This window comes from Alexandromys fortis, unplaced genomic scaffold, assembly GCF_014885135.2.
Source record: "Alexandromys fortis isolate MF-2015 unplaced genomic scaffold, M_Fortis_MF-2015_v1.1 scaffold_243, whole genome shotgun sequence".
NCBI classification, from domain to species: domain Eukaryota; kingdom Metazoa; phylum Chordata; class Mammalia; order Rodentia; family Cricetidae; genus Alexandromys; species Alexandromys fortis.
This window is the reverse complement of record NW_026068121.1, coordinates 1,163,004-1,179,663: the sequence shown is the minus strand read 5'-3', so window position 1 is coordinate 1,179,663 and position 16,660 is coordinate 1,163,004. Positions and strand designations below refer to the sequence as shown.

Here is a 16,660-nt window from a genome sequence, read left to right as displayed (position 1 = left end):
ACACACACACACACACACACACAAACACACAAAAAGAAAGAGAGAGAGAGAGAGAGAGAGAGAGAGAGAGAGAGAGAGAGAGGAGGAGGAGGAGAGGGGAGGGGAGGAGGAGGGGAGGGGAGGGGAGGGGAGGAGAGGAGAAGAGAGGGAGAGAACGGGGATTCAGCTTACCGCGCACCCCTCATCCCAGCACTAGGGAGGTAGAGAGGCAGGAGGATTAGGAGTTGGAGGCCAGCTTCCGCCACATAATGAGTTTGGGTACAGAACACTCGTCTCCAAAAAACGAGGAGGCCGGAGAGGCTCCAGGTGACCAGCAATTTCTGCTCTTGCCCAGGACCCGAGTTCCGGTGTCAACTCACAGCAGCCCGTCACTCCGGCGCTAGGCGAGCCGACGCCCTCTTCGGGTCCCCGTGGGCATTGCACGCACACTCACCGACAAAAACCTATCCAGAAAGAAAAAGGTTTTCAGTCTGTGAGTCGTGGAAGAAGGGAGGAAAAAAAAAAGAAGGGACGAAAGCCGGAGTCCGCAGCTCCTCTTAAATGGTCAACGCCTTCGCGTCTGACCGAGTCACCGCAACTTGGAAAACGCGCGCTCGAACGACGCGCTCAGCCCGCCGGCCCTCGCGCGCCTCCTAGGAGACAACCCGGAGCCGCGCACGTCCCGCCAGGCCCCGCCCTCCCCACAACGAGTGACCAGGCTTTTTTTTTTAACCGGTTCATCCCTGACGGGCACCACGAGCAGCCAATGGTAATAGCGCCCGCCCTCTCAGAGGCCGTTGGAGGCGGGCATGGGCGGGCCGTTGGAGGGGGCGGGGCGCGCAGCTTGGTAACCGTTGCCGGGCGCAACGCCCCGCCCTGCAAGTACGGCGCGAGGCCGAAGCGGGCGGGCGCTAGGTGCCGGCGGGCGGGCGGCGGGAGCCGGAGGAGGAGCGGCCGGCGCCGCCACCGCCGCCGCCATAGAGACTGTAGCCGTGGAGACTGTTACTTGCCAACGCGGAGCGACACGCAGCGGCCGCCGCCGCGGGAGCCGCTACCAGAACTCCCCGCCGAACTCCAGGTGAGCGCTGCGGGCCCGGGCGGGGGGCAGCGGCTGGCGGGGACCCCGCTGGGGGAATCGCGGGGGCGGGCACAGCGGGACCCAGCGCCCCAAATTTGCAGACCCCAACGTCGCCCACTTCTGCTCCTTACAAATGATATGGAGATCCCTGGACTGAGGGGACACCGCTCACACTCTTCAAAGTTTGTGAAGTGCGACGATCTCTTCTTGCGTTTGACGCACTAAATCTAACTTTGAGGGGTGAGGACTCCAGAAGACCCCCTAGTCTCTTATTTTTTACCCCGAAACTCCGGGAACGCGGAGGCACCCCCCAAAGTAGCTCCTCACTCTCACTAACCCCAAAGCCTGGATTGGAGACTCCCCCAAGTCTGCTCCTCACTGTCATATCCCCGAAATCTGGGTTGAGGGCTCCCACAGAGCCAGCCATTCTCACCCAACTCTGAAAATCAGGGGCATCGTCTCCCCTTTACACTTCTGAAATCGGGGTACACTGGGACCCCGGCTGTCATCCCTGAACTTGACTCCCAGGGGATCCTTCTGTTTGCCCCCGAAATTCGGAGCGTCCGGTTTCCTCCTTGACTCAGGCACACTGGATTGGGGGACACCGCCCCAGGCACCCCTTTCTTGTTCTTTGCTTTGACCAAAATAGTCAGTGTGTTTCTTCTGGAAAGGATTCTTCCCCGCCCTTCGCACTCTATTGTCCATCGCAAACTCCTTGGCGCCCCAGATCCTCGGATCCCCTCCCCTGTCGCGTGGAACCCCACAGTACGCGTTTGGGGGTATCTCGGTACCCACGGTCCTTTCCCACGCTGCCCCGGGAAGCTCACGCGCATCCGCAGCTTCCTCTTCGTCGCGGGGATCCGCAATCCAGAAAACTTTCCCGAAGGAAAACATTGTGTGAACCGTTTGCAGAACGGGAGGCCGGCCGAGAGAGTGCGAGTGCGTGCGCGCCGGTGCGTGTGGACCCCACCCGTGCACACGCACGCTCACTCCAAAACACCCGAGTTTCTCCTCGCCCCTCCCCATGGGCCGTGTCGGCAGTCGGTATTCGCTAGAACCGCGGTTGTCTCCTCCGCTCCCCCCTCCCCAGCTCAGCCTCAGGACAGACCCCAGGGGGATGACGCCCGCGGGGGACGGGGCGGGAGGGGGGGCACTGTTAAAGCAGCTGGCGGCTCCACTCCGGAGACCTCATCCCTACTTTAGCCCCCAGTCATTGCCTTGCTTTGCTCTCAGCTTAACACGGGAATCCTGTTCCGCCGAGAAAAATCCTACCATGATTGGGTGTTAAATAATTTTATGAGCTTGTATTACTTGTGCAAATGTGGCCTCTGACCGTTACCTTCATGCATGTGTTCCGATCATACCCTCCACCACTCACCTCTCACTCCCGCCCACTCCTGATGATCCCTCCTCCCAGACCCTCCTCTTCTTTTTGCCTTTTTTCCTTGAGGAGAGTTGTAATGAGCATGGAATGAGTAAAAAAAGGGGAATCTGTAGTGTAGGTAAAGTAAGAAATCTATAGTATAAGGATAGGTATAATATAGAAAATAGAAAATTAAGTAAGAAATTGTGTGAAGTAGAAAATTATTAAGAAGAAATATTAAGAGAACATTTTTGCCCACTTAGAGGCTGCCACACCCATCTGGCCCTGCCAGATAGGAAGGCTGCATCCAGTAACCTTGGTAACAAAAGTAATCTTGCCACACGAGAAGGACCCCACCCTTCTGTGTCCAGTCGATACCGATAGCCTAGGACATCTGGCTATCAGAAGGATGGAAAGGGAGACAGGTTCAAATGGGTGACAATGGCCCCCTCTGCAACAGCTGCAGTAACTGCCTAAATGTCCTCAGAGATCAGATGATTTTTGTCAAGTGATTCACTTTTGTTTAACTTTTTACATGCATTTATTTATTGAGTGTGACTACACGTGTGCACTCACACACACGTGGGTACATGGGTTCCGGGACCTTGGTTGAGCAGGCCTGGCCGCAAGAGCCCTTACCTGCCGAGCCACCTCCGGACTGTGGAATGAGATTTAATTGAAAGTGAAGTAAAGATACTTCCAAGAGCAGTCATTGTATTAATAATGAAATAATGACAGAACTTTTTTAAAACCTTTCCTGTTGTCTTTTTAACCTCTTTGGCCAGCCTGTGGAGTGTGCTTTTTTAACTGGGAGGGCTCAGTGAGTCTGGCGGCTGACCTGCCCTTCCTCCGGCTTGGGTTCAAGGACTGGAATGGACTGGAAAATCCACCCGGGCGTGCCACACCCGGGTGTTCTCCACTTCCACGGGAGAAGCGAGAGCTCGGCCCCAGGGAAAGGAATCTAAGGCTCCTACCACCAGGCAGCCATATCCAGGGGATTACACACTGAGGGGCAGGAGCCAGAGAGAGGATTTTGGATACTTTGAATCAGTGATGGTTTAACAATTCTACAATGTTCTACTGCCTGTCAGGTTGGTCTCCATGTGGATCCCTGAGCCCTAGGGAAACGATAGGGTTATAGACGATGTCACCACTCTCAGCCTTTAAAATACAGCTTTTAATTCCCTTGCTGCATGAAGGGTCCCTGGTGCCTTAAACTGCATTAGTCGCCGGCTTTTTTTCCTTTTCTTTTCTCTCTCTCTTTCTTTCTTTCTTTCTTTCTTTCTTTCTTTCTTTCTTTCTTTCTTTCTTTCTTTCTTTCTTTCTTTCTTTCTGACAGGGTTTCTCTGTAGCTTTGGAGCCTGTCCTGGAACTAGCTCTTGTAGACCAGGCTAGCCTCAAACTCACAGAGATCCGCCTGCCTCTGCCTCCCGAGTGCTAGGATTAAGGGCATGCGCCACCACTGCCGGGCTAGTAGTGGTATTTTTAATCTTTATTATTTAAGTGAGTGTGCAGCACCTGTTGTGCATACATGCGGAAGTCTGAGGACCACTTATGAGAGTTTGCCCTTTCCTTCACTTGGGGATCAAACAAAGGTTATCAGGCTTGGCAGCAAGCCTCTCCCAGTCCCAGTGGTGATACGAATATTCATATATGCTTATTAGCACATGCTAATATATTCCTATATTCATTAGTTCATCTATAAACTAATGATTGCTTAGCTTGTTAAATCCTTAGCTAGAAGGAATCACATGTTATATGCTTTGTTTTCTTTCTTTTTTTTTCCCACTTATTTATTGAGGTGCTGGGCTTTGCATTTGCTACGCAAGTATTCCCAGCTGTTCTTTTTATTTTTACTGTATTTTTTGAGACAGTGTCTCACTTTTAGACCAGGCTGTCCTAGAACTTGCTGTGTAGACTAGACTGGCTTCGAATTCACCAAAATCTGCTTGCCTCTCTGCATCCCAAGTGCTCAGATTAAGGCATGTGCCACCACCCAACCCTTTACCGGGATTTCAGTGCTGTGTGGATTTCAGCCCACCTATGTCCAGCATTAATCTGTGGACAGGTGGGTGACTGCTCCTTTGTAGATTGTTCCTGATACCTGAGGTGGCCAAGTCCAGCTTCCCACGGTCCCCCAAGTCCATTCCTCCCATTCCTTACTCTTCTACTAGTGAGCAGCAGCTGGGTACTCAGGTTGTGAAGCCCTCCAGCTGCTCCCAAGACACACCATCCCTCCATTGCCATTTGTTTCCATACTGGAAAATGACTGTGTTTCATGTTGCTCTGTCTCCTCCGGGGTTCTGTGTGTGCACAGTTTATCTGCAGGGCTGAGGACTGAGTCAGGACCGCAAATGAGCCGGTCAGGTAATCACCCCTGAGCCATGGCCCCAGCTCCAAAAAAGCTACTTGAACTTAAACCTCACCACCAGTGCTGAGTGTCCTCCCCCCACTTCCCCCTGGCCTCAGGCATCATGGTGACCGTAAGTTTGCTGGGTGGCCAGCCCACTCGGCAGGGCGGCTTTGACTTCCAGTGCCAATACTCTGATGTCTGGAAGGGAGCCATGGCAAGGCAGGCTGGCTGGCTCATGCCAGGACTTGAACTCAGCCCCCAGGACCAGGCACCAAGCCTTATGCACCTCAGCTCTTTCTTACAGCCACATTCCTGTCATATGAGGTGTAGGCCTGGCAGGTTCTGCCACCCTGCCCAGCATCCTGGCAACTCTGGCTTCTTTTTTTTGGGCTCTAGCAAATCCTGTGATTTCCTGCCAAGATGGCTGACTGGCCCCTAATTCCTTATAGAGTCAGGGCCTGCTGCTGCTGCTGCTGCTGTGCGCACCCAAGGATGCCCTGATTAACTCAAGGAGTGGTATACAGCCGTTAGAACAGGTAGAGTGGAGGACAGCTTGGGGTTAAGAGCACTCACGTACGCGCTGCCTTTGTGGAGGCCCTGGGTTTGGTCCCTGCTTCCACAAACAACCCTTTACAGTCCCGGGGATCTGATGCCCTCATCTGCCCTTCCTGGGCACTAGGCATGCTCTTGATGCACAGATGCAGGCAGGCAAAGCGTCCGTGCACATAAAGTAATAAAGTGTAAAGATAAAGTGCCTGGTGGGGCTCAGTAGGGGGATCATTTACCTGCCATACACAAAGCCCCGGGCTCCAGAAACCAGGTGTGTGGAGCATGCCTGTTAACCGGCACTGGGGTGGCAGAGGCAGAAGAATCAGGGGTTCAGGATCAACTTTGATTAAATAATGAAGGCCAGCCTGGGCTACATGAGACCACCCCCAAGATAGAGGTTTTGTGGTCTCACATGATTAGATATTACACATTAGGTCATGAAGATCAGGAAGGGCAAAAGCCTGGGGTAGTGCTGTGTTGGATCCACTGAGGGGCTGGGGACCACCTGCTGATTGGAGGAAGGTGAGGGAGGGGTGGAGCCCTGGAGATCGGCTGACATGTGTGAGGTGGGGGTGTTGAGCTGTATCCTGGAAGGGCTCATCAGATGCCAGCCACCATTCTGCCTAGAGGACCAGGACAAGTGGGAAGGTAGCCAAGGCTTCAGCAAACCTCACAGTGGTTGCCAGTGGCTGATGGAGAGAGAGGACATAGCCATGTTTTCAGGAAACTTTCCAAACTGCCTAAGCAGGGGTTGTTAACGATGACTCTTGGGTCAAAGCCTGGTGGTTATTTTTAAATTGTGTGTGTGGCAGGGTGGCTGTTGTATAGCAGGATAGCCTCAGACTTGCCGTGTAGCTAAGGATGACCTTCGACTTCCTCATCACTTCCTGAGTGTTGGGATGACAGGCAAGTGCCACCACACCCTGTTTAGGGCTCCTTACATGATAAGTACTCTACCACGGAGCCCCAGACCCCAGAATCCTTCATGTAAGAGGCAGTGACAGACATGAGCATCTGTGACACAGAAGAATGTGACCATCTGGCCCTTCGCTGTCTTTGTGTCTTGCTGGGCTGGAGGCCTCTGGGGTCAGAGCTTCTGCTATCCGCACTGGAGACTGCAGCCACAGTGGGAGAGGTGACAAGGACCAAGGTGCCAGTTCCCAAGGGCTCTCCAGGGTCTGGGTGCTCACCACGGTGTCCCAGACCCTGAGGAAAGTGACCTCCTGGGTGTTTGGATTCAGGGCCGGGCAAAGCCTATCAATTCAGTGACCTCGAATGTGGAGGGATGGGTTAGGAGCCAGCAGGGGCCATGCAGCCAGCTGTGTGCTCAGGACACTGAGGGGCAGCAGTGATATAGGGAGCTGGAGGGGGGGGGGAGCATCTATAGGATGAGGGGTATCCAAGCCAGAGGTCAGGCTTCAGAGGTGTATGCTGATGTGCACGAGGTTCCAGAATGGGTGGACAATGAGAGAAACAAGGACGGAGGAATCAGTGACGTCCACCCACCTCACAGCAGGCCCGTGTCATCGCTGTGACCACCTTCATCTCCAGAGCCCCCTTCTGCCCTGATGAAGCTCAGAAGCTCAGCACCAGCTCTCAGCCCCTATCTCTGTGGATCTGGGGATGTTGGGACCCCCCGGAGGCAGGCTCCTGTGTCTGGCTCATTTTAAATGAGCATTGTGTCCTCAAGGTCCCTCTCTGCTGGCCGAATGGCTCGTCTTGTTAACTGCAGCTGAAGCTGATTAGAACCTGAGCAGCTGGGCACCTGTGAGCACAGACCCACCCTGAATCTGGGCCAAATCTTCAGGTAGCACAACATGTGAAGGGACGTGGGGCAGAATGGCTGTTCTTTCTGTTGCTCACCCTCAGACTCGTTGGCAAGTTTATTTATCTTGATGGTTCCTCTGATGGTGTTGGAACCCACTTCTTCAGGATCCCATGGACTGAAACCTGGCAGCTCTGGGACCTCCCTGGCCTCCAGCACCAGATGTCCGGTCTCGGGGACCAAAGAACCGCTGCGGCCACATCAAGAGACAGCACGGTTGGACGACTCGGACCACAGCCTGTGAGCAACTCTAATCGATCCCATGTATGTGTGTGTTCATTCTGTCAGCTCTGTTCCTTAGAGAACCCTGGGAAATCGGCTGGATCAAGTGTGAGACTTTTCTTCATTCTCATGGTTGAGTGTGGATGGGCTACATTATGCCTGTGCCTTCGTCCATCCACCCACCCTCTGCTCATCATTTCACAACCCACACATCCATCCATCAGTCATACCCATCGGTCCACCCATCCATCCACCGCTGTTTCCACCCGGACACTGAGTCACATTGAACCGAGGTCTCTGACCAGAAGGAACTGAGTAGAGTAGATGGCAGAGGAAGGAGGAAATCTCTTCCCGGACTGAACACCAAGAAGACCAGAAAGATCAAAACAGAGAAATCTCCGGAGGGGAAGGGGCTGTGTCCCGAAAGACAAGGTGGCTCGCTTGCCTCAGCCCTGGCTCACTTGTGGAAGTCACAGGTGTCAAGCTCCTCCTAGCCCTGCCATCTTGTTCCTGCAAACCATTTACCTCTGAGAAACACCACATTGTCCAGAATACATTTGGTCCAAGAGGTGGTCTGTAGGCTAGGTTCTTGAAAGAAGTTTCTAGAAATGCACGCTACTTTCTCCGTGTACCTGCCTCTCTTTCCTGTCCCTCGTCTTGGGGCGCCACCAGCAGATCAGAAATGCACAGGAGCTTCGGGTTCCCAGGACGGTAAAGTTCTGATTTGAACACATTTCCCCCTACTTTTCTAGAAGACTCCTTCGGCCCTTTCTTTTCTGTCCAGTGTTCTGAAGCCAGTGTCTGTTCAGCAAATATTTGTGTGCCCAATCAGCCATCATCTGAGGTCCTTAAATTGAGTGACTGCCCGTGTTTCACCGTGTGAGCAACCCCTGTGAGAGCCAGGCCTGTGCTACAGGAGTGCCTGCTGTGTGCGCCCTTAAAAGACCTGCAGAAGCCTAGTCTTCCCAGCCAGGGATGGCCAACCACGCTCATAGCTTCGCATAGGCCAAACATGGTGCCCCTAGCAATTTCCTATCTGGACCTGTCTTTCCGCCTCAAATGCACGCATGAGTACCAGAGGCCAGCAGACCTGTGGGTCAGGGCACCTTCCACTCCGGGGACCAGGGATGGAACCCCGGGTGTGAGGCTTGGCAGCAGGCGCCTTTATTGCTGAGCCCTCAGTGGCATATGTGCTCATGCCCACACCGTGGAACCCCTGGGGCGCAGGCGCCCAGAGTTACAAGTTCTTTTTCCAGAAAGTTCCCAGAGTCTCAAAGCACGTATGAAATCATGAAGTCCTAGTACGCGAGTACAGAGGTCTGAGCATACAGTGGAGGCTATTAAGTGCTTGGTTATGCTTGGCCAATGGCAGTGCCCACATTCCACTTGGTCTAGATTGGGAGTTTCCAGAGATTTCACTTTGTTTAAAACTGAACGTGGGGCAAATGCAGACCTTAGGCAGACAGAGCAGTTCTGTCTTCTGTCTGTCCACGCATCCGACATCCATCCATTCATTCCGAAACCAGGGGAGATTTTCTCTTGACTTGAAGTCAAAAGAAGTTGGGAGGAAACTCCCAAGGATTGCAGTTTTATTTCTTCATTACATCTTTTCCATTTATTTGTTGACATTGTAATACTTTATTACATTTTGAAAGTTCTTTTGGTGTCTGTGTGTAGAAGTCAGAGACAGCTTTTAGGAATTGGATCTGTCCTTCCATCATGTGGGTCCCAAGGCCAGAACTCAGGTCGGCAGGCTTAGCATCAAGTGTCTTTCCCCCGAGCCCTCTGGCAGTTTGGTAGGAGCTACAGGGTCATCTCGGAAGTTGGTCCTGATTCAGGCGGTGTCCTGGGAGGAAGTAGCTGCTGGACTGGAGAGAGCTGTTTAAAGTTCTATTTGATTTTGTAAATTGGAGTTCTTGGGCTATGCTACCAGATCTTGCCCCTGGCTATGTACCCCTGGATCTGCACTCTCCCTCACCACTCAGCTCTCTCTTGCCCTGCAGTGTGGGTCTTGGGATGTTAGACATACAGAGCCCCCTCCCCATCTCTTTCTCTCTCTCTCTCTCTCTCTCTCTCTCTCTCTCTCTCTCTCTCTCTGACTCCCTGTAGAGCTAGATGTCCATTATGAAAGAAAAAAATCTCTACCGAGTATTCATATTGCTGTAAAGTTGCTTGAGTGTCTGGTTTGCTGCTGTTTATAGACCTCAAACCCCAGCATCTTCTGCCTAGCGAATGCCCACTCCAGATCATAGATAGCACGCAGCCCAAGGCTGACCTCTGAGTTGCTGAGGATGACCCTGAACTCTTTGCTTCCACATCCCAAGGACCAGATGTAATGTAACGCGGTGCTGGGGATGGAAGCCAGGGTCACACACATGCTAGCACGTTCCCTCCCCATGGGCCACAGCCTGTGATACTCAAAGTAGAAAACAGTTAAAGAGATGGGCTGAAGCCAGGCAGTGGTGTCACACAACTTTAATCCCAGCACTCAGGAGGCAGAAGCAGGAGGATCTCAGTGAGTTCAAGGCCACCCTGGTCTACAGAATGAGTTCCAGGACAGCCAATGCTACACAGAAAAACCCTGTCTTGAAAAACCAAAAAAAGATAGAGATGAGTTTAGTTCAGAAGTTGAGCAACACCCCTTGGAGCCCCGCCTAGAATCCCCCAGGGATAGGCTAGGGGCATGGTCAGGGTGGAGCCCCACCTAGAATCCCCCCAGTGAGGGGCTGGGGGCATGGCTCAGCAAGGTGGCCACCTAACAAGTGAGGCCTGAGTTCTGTACAAACAAGAAACCCCAGCAAGTTCAAGGATAGCAAACTACTGATTGTTTTCCAGTGGCGCAGGAGACAGACTCCTGCAGCTGGCCCTTGGCACCCCTGTGCCTTGTAGCTCCTGGCTTCTTGTTGGTCTGGCTTCTTAAAGTCCTCCATGGCTGTTAGCAATGTTTCTGAGTCTTGGATGAGGTGCTGCAGCTGGGTATCTAAGGCTGACTTTGTGACCCTCTGCCTCTTGAGCTGCTCACCAGAATGGAGGAAATTATCTTTTCATGGGGCAGTGTCTCACTAGGTTGCCCAGGCTGGCTTCAAATTCCTGTCCATCCTCCTGCCAGTGTCCACTGCCCATGGGCCACTGGTGTTTCTCAGTTGTAGCTAAAAGCAGTGTATGTAGGCACAGCCAGGGCCATGTGCCAATAAAACTTTATTTGTGGATGCTGAACTATGAGTTTCCTTTATTTGAACTTGCCACAAAACATTTTGATTTTTGATGCCTTCCAACCACTTGAAAGAAATGTGAAACCCTAAGTAGCTGGCAGATGATGCAGAACAGACAGCTGGTGGCCAGATTTGTACAGCAGCCATGGCTCCATGGTGACCGTGTCCATGGTGACCGGGTCAGACGGTGGGTGACCATGTCCATGGTGACGGTGGGTCAGACGGTGGGTGACCATGTCCATGGTGACGGTGGGTCAGACTGTGGGTGATTATGTCTATGGTGACGGTGGGTCAGACGGTGTGTGACTGTGTCCATGGTGACTGTGTCCATGGTGACTACGGGTCAGATGGTGGGTGACTGTGTCCATGGTGACCGTGTCCATGGTTGACTGTGGGTCAGATGGTGGGTGACCATGTCCATGGTGACAGTGGGTTAAAATCTTGGATCAGAATTCATGATCTCCCTTAACTCCTGAGCCGCATCCCAGGGAAGCTTACACCTTTCCCCCTCTCCGTCCCTCCTTCCTTCCCTTCCTCCCTTCCTCCCAGGCTGGCTTCAAAGCCCCTCTGTAACTGAGGCTGACCTTGAACTCTGCCTCGGCCTCCCGAGTGCTGGATGACTGGCATGGGCCCCATCGTTAAGTGGTGCTAGAGATGAACCTAAGAGTGCATGTGTGCTAGACTCTACCCACTAAGGGTCCTCGGCCTAACATTCCTGCTCTAGGCCCAGCTCAGTGGCTTTTGATATAGTCACAACAACTTTGTGTAACCATTACCACCATTTAATTCCAGAACATTCTATCACTCTCAAAGAAACCCCATCTCCTGAACAGCCCTCTCCATCCATCACCCCATGAATCAACCCCACTTCCTGTCTCTGGGTTTTCCTGGACATGTGTCGCAGACCCCCACACCCTCTGACCTTTGGTATCTGGGTCTTCCTAAGCCGATGTCCTTGGGGTCAGAGCTGTAGCAGGCACCCAAGGCTGAACTGATACTGCCTTGTTATTGTGCATGGAAAGAATGCACCTCTGGCAGCCTGGCGGCCGCATTCCTACCCTCTATCCTGGCTGTTCTGCTGATTGTGCTCCAGCCTTGCTGCCTGTGTTTCTGCTGTGCGGATGTGCCCTGGGGTGGCCAACCAAGCTCCGGGTCAGAGGCAGCTGTGGCACTACCTGTGTCCAGAAGGAAGCAACTGATTCCGGACCTTCTTGCCTTGGCCCACCTCCTCCTCCTGCCCTGCGGATGAGGTGACTCCACTGCTGCCCTTGCCTCCCTGCCCACCACATGTGTGTTCTTTCTCGTTCATGGCCTCCCTGCCCACCACATGTGTGTTCTTTCCCGTTCATGGCCTCCCTGCCCACCACATGTGTGTTCTTTCCTGTTCATGGCCTCCCTGCTTTCTACCTGTTCCAAAATGTCAGGTAACAAGTCCTGTGACCAGCTCATGAAAACTTGTGCCATCCCCAGCAAGGCACAAGAGAAGGTTCTAGAGCCCTTGAGGCCCCTCCCTGAGGCACACCTCACCATGTCAGGTCCACCCCACCCACTCATGGTCCCCACGTGCCTGGCTACATTCCTCAGTAGGAACTGCACCCCTGCCAGGCTGGTTCCACGCCACAGGCCCGTGCTTGTTGCTTTGAGTACACCAGAGCTGGAGGAGCAGCCAGGCTTCCTGTCCCTCCAGTCCTCCTGTGAGTGCGGTCACCTGCAGCCTGCGGACCCTGCCACAATGTCCTGCCCAGTGACGGGCTCTGCACAGATGCACCTGCTGCCCCAGGTGACAGAAACACAGCCCTAGTATCAACTGTCCCCTCTCGTTTTAAAAGTCAATTGATAATATTATGAAAATACGTTCATTCTAAGACACTAATCTCAAATATTTTCTTCTGACTTGCCCATAAATAACCTAGAAACTTTTAGAATCTTCCAGAAACTTGTAGAATCTTCCAGAAACTACCAGTTTCAATCCGCCACCACTGCCACTCCAGTGGTAAGGTTCACTGCAGCTTGGCTTGTCTTGTTTTGGGATCCACAACCCCCTCCCCCTCCACTCTCCTCCCCATTCACCCCTTGGGTTAGGCTATTTATGGGCCTTGCCTAAGCAAGTGTTTGGCAGCCCAAGTGGCCTTTCTAAAACAGGTCAGCCTCCCCTCTCCCCTCCCTCCCCTTCTGCAGGAGACCTCCCCCAAGACCTCTGCAGTTGTTTGGTCCCCAGGTTCATTGCTGCAAAGGTCAGAAGGATTTTGACTCTGACTTCTCATGCTGGATTGTCTCTTGGTCACCAGTGATGCATGCGTGCCTTCTCTGAGGAAAACAGCTACCCTGCTCTGGGGTTTAGTGATCCTCAACACTTAGGCAACATATGGAAATAAAAATCCATATAAAATAAAGTTAACCTTTAAATTATTTCTGCATTTGTGCATCCACATGTGTGCAGAGGTCAAAAGACTACTTGCTTCAATTCATTCTCTCTCCTACCATGGGGGGTCCCAGGGATTGAACTCCGACCCCTCAGGCTTGGCAGCAAGCCCTTCATCCATTGAGCCAGCTCCCTGGTCCTTTTCCTGTTTTGTTCTGTGACAGGGTCTTACTATGATCCTCCAGTCTTTCTCTGCTTTCAGATGCCAAGGTTACAGGCATCTACCTCCTCTTTACATAAAAAGTACTGTGCACACAAATTTTTTAGTTTTCGAAAGACATTTGAAATACAATCAGGTATTTAACACTGAATTAATAAGCTCGCTAATGTTTTGTGCTGTGATGATTTTACTGTGAATGTAATCACCCACATTAAAACACATAGCCGCCTTGCTTCCATCTAAGTTCATGATTAGTTACTTCACCCTTAGCTGGCTGCCCTGTGGGATGCTGAGGGACAGGCCTTGGCGCCATGAGGGGAGAAAGCCTTTGTGCTGGGCCTGGTGGTGCAGGTGTGTGGCCTCACCTAGGAGACACTTGAGCGTGAATTTAGCCTCTTGACCGCAGGGGCTCCACCTCTGTGGACTGAAGGCTTTCCTGACCCTTCAGCATCTTTATTTTTTACTGTGTTTACACTTCAGCTAGTAGATTTCCATATCTCAAGACAAACTGAATGAAGCTTCCAAAAATGCAATGCCAAATGCAAATACCTGATTCATAAGGTACCATGGTTTTCCAGGTTTCCTCTAAACCAAGTTTTGCATTGGGTTTGTTTCCAGGGAAACTCCCAGACAAGATTCACATAGGTATCTGTAACACAAAGGATGGATTAGGGGCTGGGTGCTAACTCCAGAGCTAGGCCAGCTATGGCCCAGCAGGGATTGTGGCTACTGGCTAGAGAAAGAAGCTTGTTTACCCTCCAGCGCTAGCCCAGCAGGACTCTCTGTTACACTGGAGAATTCGGAAGACCAGCCTGAGCCGGGTGGTGGTGGCCTACGCCTTTAATCCCAGCACTGGGAGGCAGAGGCAGGAGGATCTCTGTGAATTTGAGGCCACCTGGTCTACAAGAGCTAGTTCTGGAACAGGCTCCAAAGCTACAGAGAAACCCTGTCTCCAAAAAAAAAAAAAAAAAAAAAAAAAAAAAAAAAAAAAAAAAAAAGACTATCCTGGGCCATTTGGTTAGATGCTATGTCATGATAAAAAGAAGTCTGGGAGCGTGGTCAGGGGTAGAGTCCCACCTAGCACACTCAAAAACTTTTTTGTTGTTGTTTCTTTGTTTGTTTGTTTGAGATAGGGTTTCTCTTGTAGCCCTGGCTGTCCTGGAACTCTCTGTCGACTAGACTGAGCTAGAACTCAGAGATATTCTCCTGCCTCTGCCTCCCAAGTGCTGGAATTAAAGGTGTGCACCACCACTCCTGGGTCTCATATATGTATTTTTCAAAGCAGATTTGTTGCAGCCAGCAAAGTGTCTCAGTGTGTATGGGTGCTTGCCACCAACACTGGCTACCAGTTCAGCCCCTGGCTCCGCGTGGTGGAAGCAGAGAGCCAGTTCCTGAAAGTTCACATGTGCGCAGAGACACAGAAGCACACACATGCACACACAAAATATAATACAAAAAAAGACTTATGAGGTATATTTTAGGCCACAAAATTCAGCCATTTGAAATATATTGCTCGCTGGGCAGTGGTGGTTTATGCCTTTAATCCCAGCACTTGGAACTCTGTGAGTTCGAGGCCAGCCTAGTCTACAGAGCAAGTTTTAGGACAGGCACCCAAGCTACACAGAGAAACTCTGTCTCAAAAAAACAAAACAAAACAAAAAAAGAAATATATTGATCATTGCACATATTCACAAAGTCATTCAGTCATCACCACTGACCAGAATATCCCATGATCTCCAAGGAAACTCCATCCCTGTGAGCTGCACCTTCCTGCTCTCCTCTCTCCAGCCCTAGCCCTACAGGTCTACTTCCTGTTCTGAGATTGGCCTTCTGTGTCTGGATCTCTCGCTGAGTGTGGTGGCCTCAGTGTTGGCTGCACGTAGCTGTGTATGTCAGGGCCTTGCTGTTCATGGCTGAGTGATATTCCAAGTGGGGATGGAGCATACTGGGTGCCCTTCCATCCTCCAGTATTGGCCCAGTGTGGAAAGGCACTCTGGTGAGCGTGGCCCACATCTCCTGGCCAATGTGTTTCTTGGGGTGCATCCCTCCCAGCTGACTCCTCCCACCTGGCTTTGGGCAGCTCCTGAGTGGTGGAGCCATCCTGGCTCTTCTGGCAAAGGCTGAGTCCACCCTGGGATCAGCAGGGAGGCAGGGGCAGAATTCATTTGGAGAGAGGAAGTAAATCCTTGCTCTCCGTGGGCTCTAACTCCCTCTGCCCCGCGTGTTCTCCTCCCTCTGCTGCAGATGGGACAGTGCACGCTGTCCTTCAGAAAAAGGGTCCCTCCAAGGACAGCTCGGTGCTCTGCACTTGAGTGGCTGCTGTGAGCCTGATGCTGGGTGAGAGAACGCTGAGGGAGTCCATGTGGATGATGAACTACACCAGTATCCACTGGCCAACCCTTTATCAGGATGGTTTGTTTTTGATGTGTGTGTTGGGGTGGGGTGCAGTGGATGAGCTGGGTTCCAGCACTGAGGACTGAGTTCAGTTCCCATTGGTGTCCCCAGCATGCACTCACTGGGCACCTGCTCTGTGCTGAGCCCGCAGGCAGCCTCTGTGCTGTGGTCATGTGCTCACGCCTCCCATGCACTCCAACCCCCAAAGCTTGCTTTATTTTCTCCACTAATCAGGAAAGAAGCCGAAGGGACAGGAGTTTTGAGACACTGGCCAAGGTCACCTAGCCGAAATGCAGATCAGGTGACCTTGAGCTGTGCATCCTCTGACCCTGGGTCCAGCTCCTCATGGCCATAGTTCTCCTTATTCCCTCCCATCTTCCACTTCCTCTTGTCAGTTTCTAGCCGCAGCACCATTGGCTGGGAGAAACACTCTCTTCTGGGTCCTCTGCCTTATTCTGGGGACCCCATGGCTCCAGCAAACCTGGCCTCTTCCTTAAGTTCAGCCTCTAACTTGGCTTCCACCCAAGTTCCAGACTCAGTGTCTACCCCTTGGGCAGCTACCCTTGGGTGTCAGCTGACAACACTCTAGGCTCTTGCTGCTGCATGGGTGCCTGGTCCTGCCTCATCTGTCTCTCCATCCCTCTAATGTCTGGTGTCAGGGTAGCCTGCCCTGCTTTCTCCCCCTGCCTGGGGCCTTGGAGTTCCTGGAACCAAAGTGTGGCACTGCCAAGGTCCTGTGGGCTCTAGACCAGCCAGTGTTCTCCGCATGGCAGCTGCTGATACTTCTAAATGTGTACCACAGTGTCCTGAGACACCTTCCAGTGGCTTCTCACCACACCCATGGCAGGGGCGGGGGAGCTTTCATGGGGACCCATGTATGTCCTTCTATCTTATCCTCCATCTCCTCCTCCACCTCCTCTTCCATCTCCTCCTTCATCCCCTCCTCCATCTCCTCGGTCTCCCCCATCTCCTCCTCCATCTCCTCCTCCCCCTCCTCTATCTCCTCCTCCTCCTCCATCTCCTCCTCCTCCATCTCCTCCATCTCCTCCTCCTCCATCTCCTCCTCCATCTTCTCCTCCTCCTCCATCTCCTCCTCCCCCTCC

General features: G+C 52.4%; 1 protein-coding gene across 4 annotated transcripts in view; it reads left to right on the top strand.

Moving 5' to 3' along the window:
- The first annotated feature begins 853 nt into the window (after positions 1-853).
- The window catches only part of Rfx2 (regulatory factor X2), a 62,061-nt gene continuing 46,254 nt past the window's right edge, over positions 854-16,660 (top strand). For 2 of the 4 annotated variants that reach the window (XM_050125286.1, XM_050125285.1), the window contains exon 1: positions 7,272-8,080. In XM_050125286.1, the coding sequence (XP_049981243.1) occupies positions 7,978-8,080 (103 nt within the window). In that variant the 5' untranslated portion in view covers positions 7,272-7,977. Of the gene's footprint in view, positions 1,058-7,271; positions 8,081-16,660 lie in introns of those variants that run through there. The other 2 variants (XM_050125287.1, XM_050125288.1) reach the window with 2 other exon arrangements.